Source organism: Podarcis muralis, chromosome 11 (genome assembly GCF_964188315.1).
Source record: "Podarcis muralis chromosome 11, rPodMur119.hap1.1, whole genome shotgun sequence".
In the NCBI taxonomy this organism is placed as follows: Eukaryota; Metazoa; Chordata; class Lepidosauria; order Squamata; family Lacertidae; genus Podarcis; species Podarcis muralis.
In genome coordinates this window covers 56,506,105-56,526,773 of record NC_135665.1, presented here as the reverse complement: position 1 = coordinate 56,526,773, position 20,669 = coordinate 56,506,105, and the positions used below count along the sequence as shown (strand labels likewise).

Sequence of the window (20,669 nt, the reverse complement as noted above, 5' to 3'; positions counted from 1 at the left end):
GTTTAGTGACACTTAAAATCACCCCCTCCTAAAAAGTTGCTCGACCAATCAATGCAAGACAATGTAGAATTATTTAATACTCTGTAGAAAGGCTGGAAGTGGTGATATTGGGGGTGTGCTATCATCCCTCAGAAAGATCTTGAGAAGAATGAATTCAAGTAAGCATCTAAAAGAGGAAATGTAGTACTGTAATGGTGACTTCAACTATTATCATAGAGACTGGCTATATGTGTGTTCCAGTCATGACAAAGGGGTGAAAATTCTAGACACCCTGAATGACTGTGTCCTAGGGCAGGTGTTCTTGGAATCAACCAGAGGGACAAGGATTGCTGGACTTAATTTTGAGTGGCATCTAGAACCTGGTGCAAGACGTTAAGTGAGAGCAGATACCATAGTGCTATTAAGCTAAACATACATGGATGAATCCAAATTAAAATTGAATGCGTGTTTTGTTCTTACACCTGAGAAGTTTTACTTCTAGTGCATAGAAGAGCCTGCCATGCTTCTGTAGGGGTCGTTGCTCTTGGGCTTGCCTCCTGGTTGGAAAAAGGAAGGCTGAGAGCAAAACCCATGCACAAATGCAATAGGCAGTCTCTTCTGATGGAGGACTGTTCCATTGTATTTCTGCATTTGGAGTGACTATGTGGTTTAATCACCTCAAAGCAGAGTAAAAGTCACTCACCCACAGCAGAAATACCATGGACAACCTTGGTACTTTGGGCTCACCAAATCCCTCAAGTGTGTTCAGAAGTAATTAATTTTAATATAAAATTTAATAACAACAACAACAACAACAGAACATGGCCCCATGCAGGAATTATAGGGTGATTTGGGTACAAAACAATGAATTTACTGGCTGACTTGGTATCTGAGCTGCCAGATACATAATGATGATCTTTAAAAATGGAGCTATTTACATGAAGCCTCACAAGGGTGTTGTGTAAATAAGGGCAGTTAAAAGCAAAATGAACCCCAAGATTTATAGAAATTTTATAATAATAAAATCCAATACTAACAGAAAGCAAGCTAAACTGAAACCACTTTCAACTTGACAAAGCTGAGGTATAAAGGTGGGGTTGGAAGAAGGCGGTGTGACCTTTTTGTGCTTTTGATGAAAGCTTCTCATCTCCAGGAATTCTGCTATTAATTTCCCCCCTTCAAATAAAGGGAAGAAGCTATATTAATAAGGCTTGTAATTTTGTTTTTAACAGCTGTGGCGGCTTTGAAAACATGATTTTATAGAATTCTTGACAATGTCAGTGATTAACTGTTTCTCAGGAAGACCGAATCACTTATTTAGCCTTTATTTGAAATGGCTTCATCCCTGTAGGGTCTAGACAATGAGCAAGGCCACTAGTTTGGCACCAGACAAGGACTGCTCTTGTGAGACTCTGTAAATCTCAGAAACTGCAAACTAGACAGCCAAACATCCCCAGCAGGTCACAGGGTAGCTGATTGCAGAAGCGAATGTTAGGAAGATGGGCTGAAGTATACAGAGGATGAGATTCTTAAACTATCCACTGAGTCATCCCTAATAAACAAGAGACAACAACTACATGGCTGTAAAGTAGATTGATTTTTGGATCATATCACATACCAGATGAAAACTAATTAAGGGTGGTGTGTGTTTTTTTGCAAAATTTGGGGAATTCATGTGAGCTGGCATTATGAAAATGATAAGATACAAGCTAAATTTGGAACCCCTAATACTACTATTAGTTACATTAAGGAAGAAGCTAGAAGTTGTTCCTGTAAGTAGTTGGCAAAACACACAAAATTGACAAAAAAGTTATTTAAAAAAACAGATGGGGAGATTGGGTTAAAATGTTTGGGATTTATTAATAATGGAGAAGTTAATGCAATAAATTAGGACACAGGGAGAAGTCAAATAAAGACAAAACTGCAGCCCTCTCTAGGTGTTACTCACATGAAAAAGATCCACATCACATGGCAATGGGCCCACCCATTTCGCCCTGCCCTCAAAGTTGCCCCTGCTGCCACCATCTTGTGGCAAATGTTCTTAAGTGGACAAGTACTCGATGCATGGAGGCTTCTCAGACAATTAGGGGTCTAAACTGCAAATTTGTAAGTATATACTTCAAAGACCTTAGGTATATATACAGGTCATGCAGCACCTATTCCAACAGTCTCATGTCCATGCTGTGCTTTAAGACAATAAAAGATGCACATCTTTTAATCCAGGCATTTTGTATTTCAAAATATATCTCTCATGAGCAAATACTGCCACATTATAAACGGTGCAGATCTGCATAAAATCAGCCTGGTGCAAATTTATACATGTGTGTGCTCCTGAAGAAAACCACTCTCTTTATATATTTAGTACTACGAAACAGTTCCCAAATAGAAAATATTGTGTATGGAATTGGACATTAATGCATAGAATTCATTAGAAATGGGTTTATGCTCTTTATACTCTTCACCTAGACCTTGGCTGTCCGATACCTGATGCCCGTTTAAATTTGTTGATTTCCCCCCCTTATGTATTTTTTAACTGTAATTTTATGTTGTGAACCACTTTGAGATCTATGGGTATGTATGCAATATGCAAATGTAATAAATAATAACCACCATCACCTCAGCTAATACCATTTTTATAAAAGCAGTGGTTTTTAGAAAATTCGAGACTCATGTTTGTAAATCTTTTTTTTAATGCATTTCATAATTAATTATATCTTATATCCGTTTTTACATGGATATCCTAGTGGTCAGGACCAGGTCTACGCCTGCTTTAGGTTAGCAGTGCTGCAGAATAAGGGGCATCCAGACCCTTTTACTGGATCCCTTGTAAAACAGCATTATCAGATTCAGCGTAACTGAGAATATCTGTAGGCTAAAAAGCAACCACGGATCTCTTTTTCCCCCACTCTCCAAATGATGAAAATGACAATGGTTACTGAATGTACATCTCCCAGCAACCTGTGTCCCTGTCAGAGAGACAAATGCCTCTTTGAGAGACCAGATGTCCCTGGGCATCACCTAGTAGCAGACATTCCAGTAGGCTACCTGAATGATTTCCCTCTCACCTGGTCATTACAAGAACTTTAAGAACCTGTGTGCGAGCTTGTTTTCTTTTATTCCTCCCTCCACATCCTTTTGTCTCTGTGTGTCATGTCTTTTAAATTGTAAAGCTGAGGGCACGGATGGTCCTACCACTGATTTTTGTAAGCCACTTAAAGCTTCTTTGGCTGAAGAGTGAGGTAAAAATTACTAAATCAATCACACAGCTACAACAAATTGTCTCGCCTCATCCCACAAACATATAAACAAGACTACCTGCTTTAAAATAGTGTGCAGTCATCCTCCCCTTGCCCCCAATAACCCTCTATGTGCATAATCTGATCTATAGCGACAAAATTTTGTTTAGACTGTTAAACAGAGTGTATTAGCAGGTGAAAGATTTTCAGCTTTGAAGAAGAAATATGTAAGAAAGAAAGGATTCCCAGTTTCAGGGATGAAACTGTTGGGGACATGGAATTATCAATTGGTTTATATCATGAGAATACAGATATTCAAACAAATGTCCTAAATCCTTACAATCTAAACAGAAAAGGTTTTCTTTTCAGACGATGTCAGAAAGAAACTTAGAGCAAGACTAAGCCAGCTAATGTACTCTTGCAGTTTCTGAAGCTAGCAATAAACCAGATTTCGTCAGTGAGGTTTGGCAATACGAGGAATCCTGTAACCAATTTCATTTCCTGATAAATGAATGGTCCACTGGGGAAAGTCAGCCAGAGAGTTTTGGAACTGCTGAGGGCTCAGACGTTGCTGAAGGACTCCTTGAAGGAGCCAGACTGTCTATTGCTTATCACTGCTGAGCCAAAGAGTACCATGCAAAACACTGCAACTGCCAGACTCCATTTAGAGCTCTTACTGAAGGACAATGCAATAGCACTTCACACACGTGTGGTAGCTCTTTAAGAATGCAAAGAGGATGTAACACACTTCCTATAGTGTTGTTCTAAGTCAATGCACTGGAAATGCATGACTGTACAAAACAACACTCTTAGGTGGCTTTATTGCTCATTATTCATTTTAAAAAATAAGCCCCGTATTTTGGGAGCAGGTTCTGAGATGGTACATTTGGATATATGTTTTGCTAGAGAAAAGATGTCCAAAGTTATCGATTTTGAAGCAACAGATAACTGGATTGCTTGGTAGGTTGCTACTTTAATTCCAAAATCCACAAAGATTCTCAAACAACAAAACCTCACCTTCAAAAAGAATAATTGATATATCAGTTTCTGTATGTATGTGTATGAGCCTGATGACCCCTGAAAAGGAGAATATATAAAGTAAAAACAATAAACATCCTATAAAATTCAGGCCCTTCATAACACAAGTACGTTTGGGCTTTGTATGCTAGATTACTAGTTGAATCTGCAGTCAATTAGCTGCACCCTCAAGTTAGAAAAATTCCCAAATTCCCAAGTATAAACTGTTCTACTTATAAAAAGGCACATCCAATAAAACTGTGTGCACAATTCATATAGAACACATTTTTTTCCAGGATCTTTGGTTATTCCTCCAGCCATGTAACAAATATAATTAGGGTGTAACTATTTAGGAGTAAGATCAACAGAAGAATACTGCTGGCTTCCACCACTTGGTTTAACTGGTGTCAGTTTACACACGAATTCATGGCTCATTTCTGATGTACTTAGTACATAGTGCTGGACTGATATATGAGAATTGCCATGGCAGTTCCAGATCTACAGGATTTGGTCAACAGCAAGTAGCCAAGACAGATGTCCTAGAAATTTTATAAGCAGGTTATGACGGTGTTATCAATCACTTGTTGTAAAAGCCTGGAATTTGGTAGTCGAGGTATGGGATCTCTGAACATGCATGCTCCCCTTTTAGCTATCATGGCTAGCAGCCACAGAGAGACCTACCCACCTTGTATTCAACCACAACTTTTTCCAAATGCATTGCTGCTACCTGCCACCACCATTAATTGCGTACTATGTTGATGGCACATTATGCGAAGAAGTCCTTATTTATCTTAAACTGCTGCTTATCAGTTTCTTTTAATGGATTTCCCCATTTCCCTCCCATATTTTTTTCTGCATTCTAACCTACAAAAACAACAAAGAACCCCATGGCACTTTATAAACACATATATTGCAGCTTAAGCTCTTGTAAGCCAAATGTTCTTCATTAGATGTGACAAAACTAATGCCAAAACCTCATCTTTAAGGTGCTTTGGCTGCAAAGAATTGACATGGTTACCCCTCTCAAAACTACTTCGCAACCGTCTTTTCTCTCTCTCCTAAGGTAAAACGGATCCAACTATTTAATTCTTTTTAAGAAAGATGGTCTTGCTTCAGGATCAAACTCCTGTACCCTGAAAACAATTAGTGGTAGCTCATAACCTTTAAGAGCTGCAGTTCTTTAAAATGCTAAGCAATGACGCCTCACATTCTTGGACACTGGACAGGAACAGGGTTGAAGATCTATTTACTCTTGGTCTACAAAGAAAATGTTTTATGGAGGGGGCTCCTTGCCTTGCAAGTTGGAAAGCCAGATAATTGTCTTCCATTGGAGAACTCTGTGGCATGCTTACAGTAAAAACCTGATATTATCTCAAGGAGTTTCAGTGGCAGAAATTCAAGTGCGTCTTGCTAATGCACATTTTCCTGTGTTGCAATCGTGAAGTGATGTTTGCACTCCTTTTCAGTGGGAGAGCCAGAAAAGCATTAGGGCATTTTATAGCTTTAATGCCAAAATGGCATGCAGAATAAAATTGCTCCTTCTTTCTTGCATAGGTCAGCAATGCTAGTAAGTTGTCTTAATTCTTCTCCTACCGAGATGTTCCCCCCCCCCCCTTGACATCGCCTTACCATAAGACAAATCCCACAGTGGGCCCTTCAACCAAATGGAGGTAGAAATGCTGTTTTAAACTCTAGAACTAACTGACAGCTACAGTATAAAAGCAAACCTCAGGTGCTTGAGTTCTCATGTTTAGCCATATTTGAAAAATGAATTTCCTACAGCCCTTCTACGGATTCTACCCCTTCCCTGAAGTCTACATTAATATATGTTGATTTTCAGACTCAGACGATACCTGGGGTGAGGTGGAGTGCATGTCCTCCTTTTCAAATTTTGAGAGTAATATATAACTAAGGTTGCAGTTACAACATGAATGAGCTCTCTTTGGGAGAGTCACACAGAGGTTGTGGATGCCATGATAAACACCATTGCTGTAACATCAAGCAATCCTTTGACCAATATTGTATTTTAACGTAACCAAGACCTTATGTGGAAAAAGGACTTATCTTCATAAGAACAAAATAAACTAATCCTTGGAATGAGAAACAATTAAATAATTCCTTTCAGAGGTTTACTGGAGAAGGTATTTTACTGGGTGTGTTGGTGGCATTTAAAAATTTCAAGAAATCAGAAAAAAAGCTATTATTTTAGTCTATGAACGTTCTAAGTATAAAAAAAGCTATTATTTTAGTCTATGAACGTTCTAAGGGACGCGGGTGGCGCTGTGGGTAAAACCTCAGCGCCTAGGACTTGCCGATCGTCAGGTCGGCAGTTCGAATCCCCGCGGCAGGGTGCGCTCTCGTTGCTCGGTCCCAGCGCCTGCCAACCTAGCAGTTCGAAAGCACCCCCGGGTGCAAGTAGATAAATAGGGACCGTTTACTAGCGGGAAGGTAAATGGCGTTTCCGTGTGCTGCGCTGGCTCGCCAGATGCAGCTTGTCACGCTGGCCATGTGACCCAGAAGTGTCTGCGGACAGCACTGGCCCCCGGCCTCTTAAGCGAGTTGGGCGCGCAACCCCAGAGTCGGACACGACTGGCCTGTACGGGCAGGGGTACCTTTACCTTTTTATGAACGTTCTATAACACCTAGTCAATGTAGACTTAAAAAAATATGTTCAGATTTCAGCTTTGTGGACTGCTGCATGGAAATAATGTTTAATTATTTGTTCTCTTAACCAACAACTTCCTATCAACATATGAAGCTACTTTGTACAGGGTGAGGCCCCCAGTCCATCTACTGCAATATTGTCTACTCCAGGATTGGGGAGCCATTGTTCTTCTGAGGGAAAGTGCATGGAGGACAGTGGGTGAGACCAAAGTCCTGAATGGGTGGGGCCAAAGCATACACACACTGTTGTGTCTCCATTCCTCCCACCCTCTCACAAGTTTTTCTCCATACTGCACTGTGAGAAAGGGACTCTTCCTTCTCGTCTTGCAGCTTGGAAAGACAGCTGGTGGGGCTGGCTCAGTGGAGTGCTCAGGTCTTGCTGCACTAGCTCAAGTCCCTTCACTTCTTCAGCAGCAGCATGGAAGGGGACGGGGATGGCAAACCATTGGCTACTGGGTAGGCAAAGCTGAACCCCTGACTGGCTTCTGTACTGGCTGCTGAGGAAGTGGCTGCTCTCAGCTTGGCTACATGAGATTTAAGCACGAAAGTTATGGTGCTGATGATTGCTTTGTGGTGGACAGAACAGTTTCCAGGGTGGTAAAGGTGATCTTCTCAATAGTAATTCAAATTCATTCTCAACAGCAACGGCTCTTAAGGAATCTTCCTCTCAGAATGTTTGTTTGAAGAATTCCAGAGGTAAAGATTCAGAGTTAGATTTTAGGGGCAAATGCCCACCAAATAGTACCTTGGGTGCCACTTTTATTGCCATTCCAGCTGAGGTGTCCAATGCAGTGCTTTTCTATGCTCTGTTGGACCATTTTCGGTTCATGTGCACAGGACTCCAGCAATAATAATAATAATAATAATAATAATAATAATAATAATAATAATAATAATTTATTTATACCCCACCCTTCCCGGTTCAGGGCAGCTAACAACAAATTTAAAACACTTACTTGATGCTACAAAAAAGGCATAAAATACGGTATAAAGCACAAATAACAATAAAATCAAGAATCAAAAATCAATTTATGATGCAATTGGTGCCCTGCTTCTCTTGTCACCTGCCCATTTTATTTACTTCATACTGCTTGATTTTAAGAAAAAGACAACCCCAAAGCAGCTTGAGAGAGGCAAGCATCGCCCACTGAGAAGCCATAGCTCCTAATAAAATATATGTGTCCCAATTAACTAATTTTCCTGATGGCATCAATTTGACTGTTGCTTTCTGAGAAAATTCTCTCTTGGAGCTGGCATGACTCCTGTATCTTGGGATCAAGAATTTGTTAGTTGTCACTATAATGCTACTTCCATTTGCTATTCATCTCTTTAGCACATCAAAGAAATGGTTTCTTATAAAATACAGGTACACTTTGAAGCCATCAAGCAGGGAAACCAGGCTGTGCATACGTACACATACACACAAACACACAGAGATCAGCATTTTGGATTGTTGGAGACAAAAAGAATCTGCAAAGGAATGGGCTAGAAAAGCACCATTCCTCCCCCACCCCTGGCTTTTAGCCCTATTTTTAAAGAGCAGGCTTTAGTGCTCTGTTAAGCAGAACAAGTTTCAATAAATACTACATACTTCATGCCATGCTGGCAAGGGGCAAGGTAAGAACATATTGGCAAGCATGTTAGAGACATGAAAGAGAAAAGGAAGGAGTAAAAAGCTAGGCAACACACTGCGAAATAAAACTGGGAAATTCAACAGAGGAAAACCATTTGTAAAATAAATGTTTTCTCTTCAAATGGCTTACCAGTGGGAAGTTTCCTTCAAAAGCATTTAAATGTGATCTCTTAAATGTTGCTCATTCTATGAACTCAAATGTCAGCTTCCAGTTAATAACGTCTGGCATTCAGAACAGGTTTTCCCACTTAAAAAAAAAAGTGCAGCTATCTTCTGGCTAACTTCCCTGAAAACCCTGAGATAACTTCCAGACTCCAGACACAGTCTCACTCCTCTCAGGCTCTTAATCCTCAAACTACAGATAATTTCACCCAAAGGGAGGGAGAGAGGAAAAAAAAGACTGTGAACTTGGGGCTGGGGGTGGGGTAGACACTGAAGTCAATTTTCAGTTATCACTCTGATCTTTAAATTACTCTTAATAATAATCTTCTGCAATAAAACAAGGAGCCTGTAATGTGGGCTGCCTGTCTGCAAAGGAGACAGCTCTATCTCTGAATGCTGCGGCTTCCACCTCAAGACCCAGGCGCATTAGCTTCATTTATCTCCTTCCACAGGGTGAGGGAGAAATCCAAGACCTGGTTATTTCAACACCTGCTACTTTATCTCCCACAGCTTCTGCTGGAATCTTCTAAGAAGGCTAATTACCCAGTTTGGACTTTCCCTACCCTGCATAGCGCATGGCCAGGAGCAGACACTTTAAAGCAACAGCTAATTATAATCACGTTTATCTTGAGCAGCAGTCAGGTGAAGATGCGAAGGGAGTTTCCAATTCTCAGACACTTGACTGTCAAACACGTCCTCCACCCTCTTCCTCCCCAATGTGTGCCATGATGCGTCTCTACGCAGGGTTCACTTTGACACCAGATTCCTTCGACAGAACGCCACAACGCTTTGACTGGATCCAAACCAAGAGTTGACCTACTAGCCTAGCACTAAACCTACTAGCCTACTGGCATCTAATCTTCCTCTATGTAGCCTGGGGCCTGCCTACTCCACAAAGTGTGTGACAAACACACATCACATGTGCTCATTGGGAAAGCAAACAAACATCTGACAAATGTATTTAGCTACATCTGCAGTATAAACGCTCTCTTCTCAATTATCCAAACAGCAGAAAATCCTTGTTATCTTAATTCACAGTGTGTTTCCGTGTGGGAGGTTAGTCTGTTTTTCTGAACTGCCAATTGTTGAAGGATTCTGTTCATTCTGATGCAACGTTTTGTGGTCCTTGGTGAGATTCCGCAGAACATACACGTAGAGATATTGGGGATCAGCCCTCTATCTAACTTTTTAGGAATAGGCCAGTGAGTACAATTCTAGATTCATGTTGGGATATAATGATGGCTCCATCTCCAAAAATGTCAAGTGAAAAATCGAATTAACATTCTAGAAGGCCTTCTGTTCTTATAACTGGGTTTCTAACACAGTTCTGCCTTTAGATCTGAGGGTTTTATTATGTTATTTTCATTCTGTAAAATGACCCACATAGTTTCTGAAGGACTTTTTATTCAAATTTGAGAAGGAAAAAAAACTTTCAGGGGTGACAGGAAGTAAAAGAGCATTGGGGAACCTCAGGCCCACAGGTCTACTGAGACCTACCAGGCCTTTCCATCTGTCCCATGTGTAGTTTTCACTAAGCGACATCCACCTGCACATCATCTGATATCAGGTGCAGGGCCATATTATATATGAAGAAAGGTACAGTTTGGTGCCTTTTGAATTTAGAACCCTTTTCCTGAGTTGTACCAAACCAAGTTTTGTGCAGAATAGACCCACTGAAACTGATGGAGCTAAATCAGTCATGTCCATTAAGCTCAAGTGGTATTCAACGAAGTTTTACTCCAGAGCAGACCCAGGAAAAATAATAAGCATGTCTATGTTAGATAAACGCATTGCAGTGGGTCTGCTCTGAGTAAAGCTCAGTTGAACAACATACAAAGGCTCTATGCTGAGTATGACAATCATGGGATACAACACTCTGTCACCAAACTTAAGACACACCCAATTACAGCTTGAGTTAGAAGTGCATTTAGAGTGTGCACTTGAGTCTTTACTTCTTGGCGTTGCTCAAATTCAAGCCCAGCTGCAAGGAAGAATCTGGGAGTATACCCTAAAATATGCTCCTAATACTTCCTTTAATGTTGAATAACCTGGTATCAGGTGAATAACTGGTGAGTCTTGGTGCTGTCAAAATGGGCAGTGGGGGAGTATTACATTTTAAATCTAGGTACCCACCTCTGAAATAAAAGGTAGCAAGCTCCAAAAGTGCTTGCGTACCTTTCTTTTGAAAGTGTGGTATAAAGGTTCCCTATCCAAAAAAACTAAAGTACCGAGTTCTTGCTACAAAGTGCTGCAACCTTAAAGGACTTGATAGCTTACATACCGGAAAACAGAAGGAAATTGGAGACATTGTAGAAGTGATGGGGCCACAAATTTTAACTAGAATTATGGGATCAGAGGTGGACCATGAAATTATTTTATTTAACAAAATTTATATACCACTTGGTTGTAATAAAGCTCTAAGTGGTTTACAAGAATTATTGAGCAATTAAGAAACACCCCTCATTTACCTGGGAAGCCAGTTCACCATCTCAGGCCACTGGACACACTGGTCCAATGGATGAGTTGAATGCATTTGTGCAAAATCCAATTTAGGTAAAAGTAAAGGGACCCCTGACTATTAGGTCCAGTCGTGACCAACTCTGGGGTTGCGGCGCTCATCTCGCTTTATTGGCTGAGGGAGCCGGCGTACAGCTTCCGGGTCATGTGACCAGCATGACTAAGCTGCTTCTGGCGAACCAGAGCAGCGCACGGAAACACCATTTACCTTCCCGCCAGTATTTATCTACTTGCACTTTGACGTGCTTTTGAACTGCTAGGTTGGCAGGAGCAGGGACCGAGGAACGGGAGCTCAGCCCGTCGCGGGGATTCAAACTGCCGACCTTCTGATCAGCAAGTCCTAGACTCTGTGGTTTAACCCACAGTGCCACCTGCGTCCCCAAAATCCAATTTACAATGTCTCAATGTGACAGATGTCCTAGAGAAAACTGACCACAGAATCTGGATCAACCATATTGACATGGATACACCTTGCTGAAAAATGCCAGCTGCAGAGAAGGAAGGCACGTTCTCATTTCCTCACCAAGTGTAGGGGAAAGAGTGAACTATTTGGTCTGGGCTGCTATTTTACATTCCAGTGTGTTTTTAATTTATTTGAGTTCGTTTCCATGCCTCTGAGCTGCAAAACAGGGAAGGTCAAAATGTATATAAATACAACCCACAAATTGCTGAAGAGGGCAGAGACCATCCTGCTGTCTCTTAGTGCAGACCCAGGTCATTGAGCCCGCGCTTCCACAAGAGCTGTCCACCATGAACCACCATTGGCAGGACTGGCAGCAACAGCAGCAAATATGTTCTATGCTTATAATATTTTATTCTCTTGCTAATTATGCTGTTTTAAATATGCTTTTAAAAATGACTTCCTTTAGTAATGTTTTCTTTTGAAAGGTTTAAGAGAAAACTTTTTTTTGTTAACTTTGATGCATCAAATGTGCATTCTGTAGTTTACCTCCTTTGTAACATTTTATTTTGAAATATTTAAAATAATATTTTAGTTTCCTGTTACTTTGTTGGCCTAAATGTATACTTTAATGTTTGACTTTCTTTAGTAATTTTTATTCTGGATTGTTCTATTTGACGTTTTAATGTGTTGTAAACTGCTTTGATGTATTTTTTCTTACATATATAAAGTGGCATAGGAATGAAATGAACAAATAAAGAAATAAAATGAAAAACTATATACAGTGGTACCCTGGTTTTAGAACAGCTTAGTTTATGAACAACTTGGAAATAGAACGCTTGAAACCCAGACGGAGGTGTTCCAGTTTGTGAACTTGCCTTGGAAGCAGAACATGTTCCGCTTCCTGTTGAGTGTGTTCCGTTTGTAAATTGAGACCCCCGCTGCTAATCAGAGGCTTCCTGTTGAGTCTTGTCAGCTGTTGAGTCCTGAGCACCCACACAACACAGAGGTGATTTTTGGAGCTTTTGTTTTTGCTATTTTTTGTGTTTTTGTTTGTGTGGCTTTTTCGGTTTTTTTACTGTGACTTGTTCTTCGTTTTATGGGACTGACTGGTGAGTGTGGCTTGTGACTTTGTTTTTGTGACTTGTTTTTGTGCCTGTGTGGAACACAATTCAGCTACTGATTGATTGATTGATTTTGTGCCTGCAGAAATGAATAAAAGCCTCCCATCCAAACAATGACTATCATCAGTGCACGTAAGAAATATATATATTTTACATTTTTATCATCTACATAAATTCTACAGTATAGTACACTGATTATTGCTTTCATTTTATGGATCAATGGTCTTGTTAGATAGTAAAATTCATGTTAAATTGCTGTTTTAGGGGTTGTTTTTAAAAGTCTGGAACGGATTAATCCATTTTGCATTACTTTCTATGGGAAAACATGCCTTGGTTTTAGAACACTTTGGTTTTGGAACAGACCTCCAGAACGAATTAAGTTTGGGAACCAAGGTACCACTGTAGCTGCAAGACATCTCTAGTAGCAACATGTGCGTATAATTCATTAGGGTTCTTAAAGAAGCACACGGCCACAGAAATGATAATTTCTACACCAATGTTATATAGCCATTCGTTCTTTTTCACAGTATGCTTGCACATTCCATTGTAGATTTAATAATCCATACAAACACCCGGAACTCAAATATAGTAGAACTCTACAGCAGGCAATGCTGTAACCTAAAGAAAGAAAATTATCCTTAAAGCGCTGTTTTGTGGCATGCTACACATTGACTGGTTTTGCTAGCACTCACCCTGAGCCTGTCTTTGGGCAGAGCAACAGCTCCTTGCTTGATGATTTCCAGAACTCTCTCTACAGACAGCTCAGCCCCAGCCTGCTCAATTCTGGAGCTAAAGAAGCTGATCACCTGGAATGGAACAGGGAAATATATTATATATATACACACACATATACTTCTGTCTGTAAATAAGTGAAAGCACAGGTTAATTAAACAATGTCAGGGTATCTGTCAACTAGATTTTTTTTTAAGGATATAGAAACCTACCCAGTTGATTTATGACAGTGAGTCATTTCTTAATTGAGATTCTTCAATTGTCAGGTATAAATGCTAGATTAATAACAGTATTTAGCATTTGTATTCCAGGTAATTTAGGCACTATTATTTCCACATCTTCAGCTTGTTCCTATAAGCTATGATCCTATATACCATGATCCAAAAATGTACATATGCATACTTCAGCAATACTGCATAGCAGCTAAAAGACCGCAAAGTTCAGCGAATTTTCAGCTTCTGCTCCAATCTGCCACATGGCTTTTTTTGACTACTGAAGCAGGAACAAAGTTTCCTAAGAAAACAGGAAATCGCAGGAGTAATGATTGCTTTGGGTTTTTATTTAATCTTCATGATAATTCTCAGAACCATGAAGACTACATTGGCTAGTTTATCTTACACACCAAGGCCTATACGATAATGTTTTGCAATATCACATAAAGGAAGGTAGATCTAGAAATGCCGCTGACACATCTCTAAACATGCAATCGTGAGAAGTTAGGTAGACCTATCTTAAGAAGAGAAACAATGCACATGTCATTGAAGGCAGTTAACATTCCTTTGATAATCGTAGCCAAGGACTAGGAAATGGTTTACTGCATGGCAATAATGTTCTTGGGATGCTTTTGCAATGCAGAGCTAGGCACCCAACTGAAGCTGTTAAGCTTAATTAGGCCCTTACAACCTATTAGTAAAACAAAAGAGAGCTGATGGTTTGATTACTCCAGGATTCAAATGAGACATACTGTTGCTGCAGGCAAGTACAGGAATTCTCTTTTGGAGTAGGGAGACCTGCCAGGCTTGCAAAGAAGACTTTTCAGAATATGCTTAAAGTAGAAAGTGAACAAAATTCAACAGAAAAGCATCCCTTCCTGTAAAGAAATAACTGCTCTGCTGATCCTAATTACTGTCGACTGCAAATCCTAAGCAAATATCTTGTAAAGGTTTTAATTACCACAAACCTTAACCTTAGCAGATCTATCCTTTTGGTAGACCTGTGAGCCAGTACTTCCGTTCTGAGCATCCTCAGAGCTGTTTCCTTGAAGGCCACACCTCCAACAAATTCAAAGCACATAGGTGGGTGAGGCCACCTAGTTTCTTTTCACCACCTCCATTCTCTTTCTTCCCCCTACCTCTCTCCTTCCCATTAAGAGTGCTTAAAGCATTTCACATACATTATCATAGTAATCCAACAATGTATTTGCAAGGTATGTCAGTTTATCCTCATGCTGTGGTGAGAGGGAGGCTGAGTCAGAGAGCAGCTTGCCTAAAACCACCTACTGAGTTTATGGCAAATGTAAGATTTGAACAGTGGACTTTTCATTCATCAATGCTATACAAGCTCTCACTATTATCATCTTTTTGGTGGCAGGTAAAAGTGATGTTTATTAGTGCACTACCAAAGTTTCCTGTGGCTGTTTTGGGGTTGTTTTGTTCTGTTTTTATGGTAGAATGTAGCTGCGTTTAAATTTTCAATGTGTTGGAAGTTTCTTAGAATAATAAATAAAAATAACAATACAAGCCCATGAAAAAGAAGGTAGAGGGTAGACCCACATACACAGATTTGCAGTGTTCAGTGTATCGGTCATGGGAAAGCTACTCTCTAATGGTATCAGATGCTCAGGAATCGCAAGTAACTCCTTATTTTAATGCAACAAGTCTTATTAAGTCCTCATAAATTAACAAATCTGTGTTCGCAGTAAGTTAACATCCTGCCTACAAAGACATCCTTAAGAGTCAACAGCTAGCAACTGCAGCAAACAGCTGTAGTCATTCTTAACTTGTTTGATTTCCTCCCACTTTTTGAAATGCTTTTCAAGTTCCTTATAAGAATTACCCATCTTGCGGGAAGATCCTCAATACAACAAAAATAATAAGTAACCAATTTTGTGTAACATTTAGGATATCAGTACACCATTAACAATTACCAGTAAGAAAGTGCATATCACATCCCTCAAAATGGGAATCCATTCACTTCTGGAACAGGCTTGAGCAGTAAATGAAAACAGAAATCATTCTATTCCTGGTTGCTAAGTGAACCATATGTTTTCTATCTGCACAAAATCAGAGTTGAAGCTCAGTCCCACAAATCCAGGCAGAATTATTCGTATATTATGCAAATAATGTACGAATACCCAAGTTTATGAATATGAGCAGCACAGCATACCTCATTTGTGTAGTTATTTTTTTCCTCTGTACCAGCCAAACTTCCAGGGACAGTTATAGGGTAATGTGCAATCTTCCAGCTGCCCCCTCTTTTACAGCACCAGGGAATACTGACACCCACTTCAACTAGAGAAAAGTGATAGCTCAGACGGTAGAGCATGAGACTCTTAATCTCAAGGTCTTGGGTTCGAGCCCCATTTTGGGCAAAAAGGTTGGACTAGATGATCCTTGCAGTCCCTTTCCAACTCTACAATTCTATGATTCTATATCAGTAAATGTTTTATAGGATGTATGGGAAAGCAGAACAGCTGATGTTCTGGCTTTTTCTTAATTGTTTTAAAGTTATATATTCTGCAAATCTGGTATGATTATTTTAATACATACACACACAAACACACACACACACACACACACACACACACACACACACTTATTTTGATGTAAAACACGCCTGTAGATGGAAAGGCTGGTGGAAAATATCTTAAATAAATATGTTTGAAAAGATTGGAATGGCTTTTGTTTCTTTTTCAAACAGAAATGTCTGGCAAAATATTTCTATAAAATCAGTTTATCAAATAATGGCTGTAATGACATTTGACAGACTGCCTTACTGAAATATTTTAGCTAGACAGTTATTAATAAATTGTGATTTCCAGTGTTTAGTGTAGATCCAGCCTTTTCCAGTTATTGTTATATTTTTGGTTGGCTCTCAGATTCTGCTTTTTTGAGGGCTTTCAGACTTTTTTTTGGCATGTGTTATACAAGTTATCTGACGTTTATTGCACAAATAAGAATGGATGTATTTGTTCCAATAAACTGATGATAATATACCATCATTGCAATTGATGATGATTATTTTCCTATATAGGCTTAGATTGGGGGATTGGATAAAGCATTAGTGATTCATTGGCTGATAATGAATGTTTTAATTAGACATTTTTTAGCTTTTTAAAATATGCTGTTTCAGGTGCCCCTTTTTGGCAGAGAATGCAATGTATAACTGATTAAAACAAGCAAATAAATAAATAAATAAATCTATCTCTCCTGCAGTAATCAGAGTGCCTGCTCTGCCACCTCCTGTCTTGTCTGGTGTCTCTGCAAGAGGAAAAGCAGATATTCTTACCACAGCAGCCTTCAAGAAAAGTATGATATATTTAAAAACCTCCTTTTCCATTGCAGCTGCTGTTCTGTGCCACCTGATAGTTCCACAAGGGCTCATGAGAATAGAATTAGAGGTAAAGGTAAAGGTACCCCTGCCCGTACGGGCCAGTCTTGCCAGACTCTAGGGTTGTGCGCTCATCTCACTCTATAGGCCGGGAGCCAGCGCTGTCTGCAGACACTTCCGAGTCACGTGGCCAGCGTGACAAGCTGCATCTGGCGAGCCAGCGCAGTACACAGAACGCCGTTTACCTTCCCGCTGGTAAGCGGTCCCTATTTATCTACTTGCACCCGAGGGTGCTTTCGAACTGCTAGGTTGGCAGGCGCTGGGACCGAACGACGGGAGCGCACCCCGCCGTGGGGATTCGAACCGCCGACCTTGCGATTGGCAAGTCCTAGTCGCTGAGGTTTTACCCACAGCGCCACCCGCGTCCCTAGAATTAGAAGTTCAGTATAAAAAAACAAAGGCAACTTAAAAACATTTTAAAACTTTAGTGTTGAACTGTTGAACAGCTGACCTGATCAATTCAGAAACACAATAGTTCACCATAGGACTATCTAAATGGGAAGGTCGGGTGGAAGGCTAATAAATTTCATTGCCATCACTCCTTCTGTACACTTTCCAGGAGGGACAGCTGACAACCTGCAGGGGACGAGTTTGGTTCTGAGGCTCCCAGTTGCTTATTTCTAACCTACAGTCAAACTAAACATGACACTGCGATATCTCTGACTGCAGATCTGTAATAAAAGCTGTGGAAGGACCCTCTAAATTCAATGTGCACTACAGCACATATTATTATTTTTTAAAACAAAACAAAAAACAAACCACCTCTCCCTCTTTTCCTGATGGGTATCACTCCCCATGCTGCTGTTTGGCTCTCAGATGAAAAACTTACAGGTACTATCCTACCTCCACAGTCCTTATCAGATTCAGGAGCTCATCTATTAGGGATTATATTTTGGATAGCATTGCCAGTCCAGTTTGATAAGCTGCTTTGTCACTTTCTCAGCTGCTCAGCTGTTTGCACCTTGTGCATCTTAGTAATTAATTCTGGCAAGCCACTAGGTCCCTGAACTTTGACACAAAGAGCTCAGATCTTATACAGTGGTACCTTGGGTTAAGAACTTAATTCGTTCTGGAGGTCCGCTCTTAACCTGAAACTGTTCTTAACCTGAGGTACCAATTTAGCTAATGGGGCCTCCTGCTGCCACTGCCCGATTTCTGTTCTCATCCTGAAGCAAAGTTCTTAACCCGAGGTACTATTTCTGGGTTAGCGGAGTCTGTAACCCGAAGCGTCTGTAACCTGAAGCGCCTGTAACCCGAGGTACCACTGTAAATGTTTCTCTGGACAGATCTAAGATCTCTGGATCTCTAAAAAATAAATTCTCGTAATCGCACATCTGTCTAGTGGTAAAATCTGTGTGCTATGCTTTACTACCATAGTATAGGTAGCATCAGACAGAGAGATGAGACAGCAGGGGTAACTATTGCCTTGGCTACCTGGTCCTCATAACAAGTATGTATGACCTTGAATCTGAATAGCATATTTTCTTCTCCCCCTCCAACCTTTTGTGGGTGTTTGGATATAATGCTGCAGGCATTTATCTGTTTTTTTAATTTCTGTACAATTCCCACAGGATTTAGATGCTTTATACATAAATGACCACTTTCCCCCTGTGCGTATGATGTGAGAACCACATGAATCTGTGCAAAAATGAAATAAAAATACCAATAGCTTTCCACAATGAATGTAACAATTGTAAAAGCAAAATCCACATCTACAAAAAGGAGTTTAAGAACCCAGCAGTTCAAAAGCACGTCAAAGGTCAAGTAGATAAATAGGTACCGCTCCAGCGGGAAGGTAAACGGCGTTTCCGTTTGCTGCTCTGGTTCGCCAGAGGCGGCTTAGTCATGCTGGCCACATGACCTGCGGGGAAGCTGTACACCGGCTCCCTCGGCCAATAAAGGGAGATGAGCACCGCAACCCCAGATTCGTCCGCGACTGGACCTAACAGTCAGGGCTCCCTTTACCTTTTACTATAAAGGGCATTGTAGAAGATCAGTTCGTAAGAGTTTATTTTTACTTACCAGATCTATATTCTGCATTACATCCTGGAAAGAGGGATGAGTTCGAAATTGCTCAAAGAGATCCCGCTTATAAAGCAGTGCATATACTAAGTTAGGGTTATGATGTAGTGAGTTTGTCAAGCAAGAGTTGATTATCTCTAACATCATTCGAATGACTTCTTCAATCACATTCAGGTCCTGTGCCTATAAGAAACAAGCAGAATAGAAAAAAAACATTATCCAGGCACGGTTTTCCAATGGTGATTATCCACAGGCAAACAGACTGTATTTAATCTCGTAGATTCTAAGTAAGTAGTGGCACCTTTTAGCAGACCAATTTACATTGATGTAATTAGCACCTTTACTTATTTTATATGCTTCATTCTGTGGGTCTAATATGGCAATACATCTCAGCCCAACTAGTCTATCCGGCAGCAGTGCTGAAAATTTTCCATTTCAAAAGGTGGATCTTCATACTTCAATGAAGTGTATTATTTTACCATTAAAAAAGAAAAAACCACTATGCTCTGTCATGAAAAACTTTAGTGCCAGCTAGGGCAGACAGTATTGTCTGGGTTCCAGGAAACTCTGTGGCTCCTGGGAAGCTTATCAGTGTTCCTCAGTGATAAGATCAGTAAGGGCAGACAAACTAAAATGGTCAGAAGCAGCTTGATAAAAGTACATGTTATTATTTTATGTAAACCACTGTAGGGATCTTTCTGGGTCAAAGTTGAGGAGAAATATCAAATAAATATCTGGATAAGAATAGTCTAGACATGCTGATCCACAATCTTGTAGCCCATCATCATCATCATCCCACTCTTCTTCATTCAAGGATCAATGGGTGGTTCACAACATAAAAATGAGAACACAAAATATATAGTAAAACAAGAACAAAAACAAGCCAATATCCAACGACCCCCGACTCCTATAAACACACTTTAAAGGCCTTAGCATGTTTAATCAGACAAAGGCCTGGTTACAGAGAAATGTTTTCACCTAGTGCCGAAAGAAATGTAATGAAGGCACAGGGAGAGCATTCAACAAATGGGGAGCCACCACAGAAAAGGCCCGTTCTCATGTTGCCACCCTCTGGGACTCTGCTGGTACAGAACACTGTTGTAGGATGACAGACAGTACCTCAGCATGCAGTCATAGAACACAGATAAAGTTATTTGCCTAACACCTCCTCTCCCGTATCATCTGCCCCAGGCCCTGTGGGATGACATGCAAGAGACGTTTCTTTGGCTCCCTGACTGTGAATTCTGCTTCTGGAAGTTTTAGTGGCAGAGACTCTGATGAGTTTCTGCTGCCAAGCAAAAACATTCTTATTTTTCGAGGCATTTGGGGTGAACCAATGAGGCCACTTTCTGCTTTCAGTATTTTCGGGCTGTTGTTTTCTGTGTTTTAATAATTATTTTATGACATTCTGGAAACCATATTAGGATCACTATAATGGCACCACTTTGGAAATTATGCAGATGGTGTAGGTGCCTCTACATTTTTAATCCCATGTATTCAAGATGACTCAAATTACACTGAGGCTATAAGAATGTGCATGGAAATGTTGTAAGCTTTCTCAGCGGAGAGGAACA

General features: G+C 40.3%; 1 protein-coding gene across 5 annotated transcripts in view; it reads right to left on the bottom strand.

The window, feature by feature from the left end:
• The window catches only part of DYM (dymeclin), a 169,547-nt gene that overhangs the window by 18,908 nt on the left and 129,970 nt on the right, over positions 1 to 20,669 (bottom strand). For all 5 annotated transcript variants that reach the window (XM_077936498.1, XM_077936496.1, XM_077936497.1 and 2 more), the window contains 2 exons: positions 19,096 to 19,278; positions 13,425 to 13,538 (listed from right to left, as the gene is read on the bottom strand). In XM_077936498.1, coding sequence (XP_077792624.1) covers positions 13,425 to 13,538; positions 19,096 to 19,278 — 297 coding nt within the window. The remainder of the gene's footprint in view (positions 1 to 13,424; positions 13,539 to 19,095; positions 19,279 to 20,669) is intronic.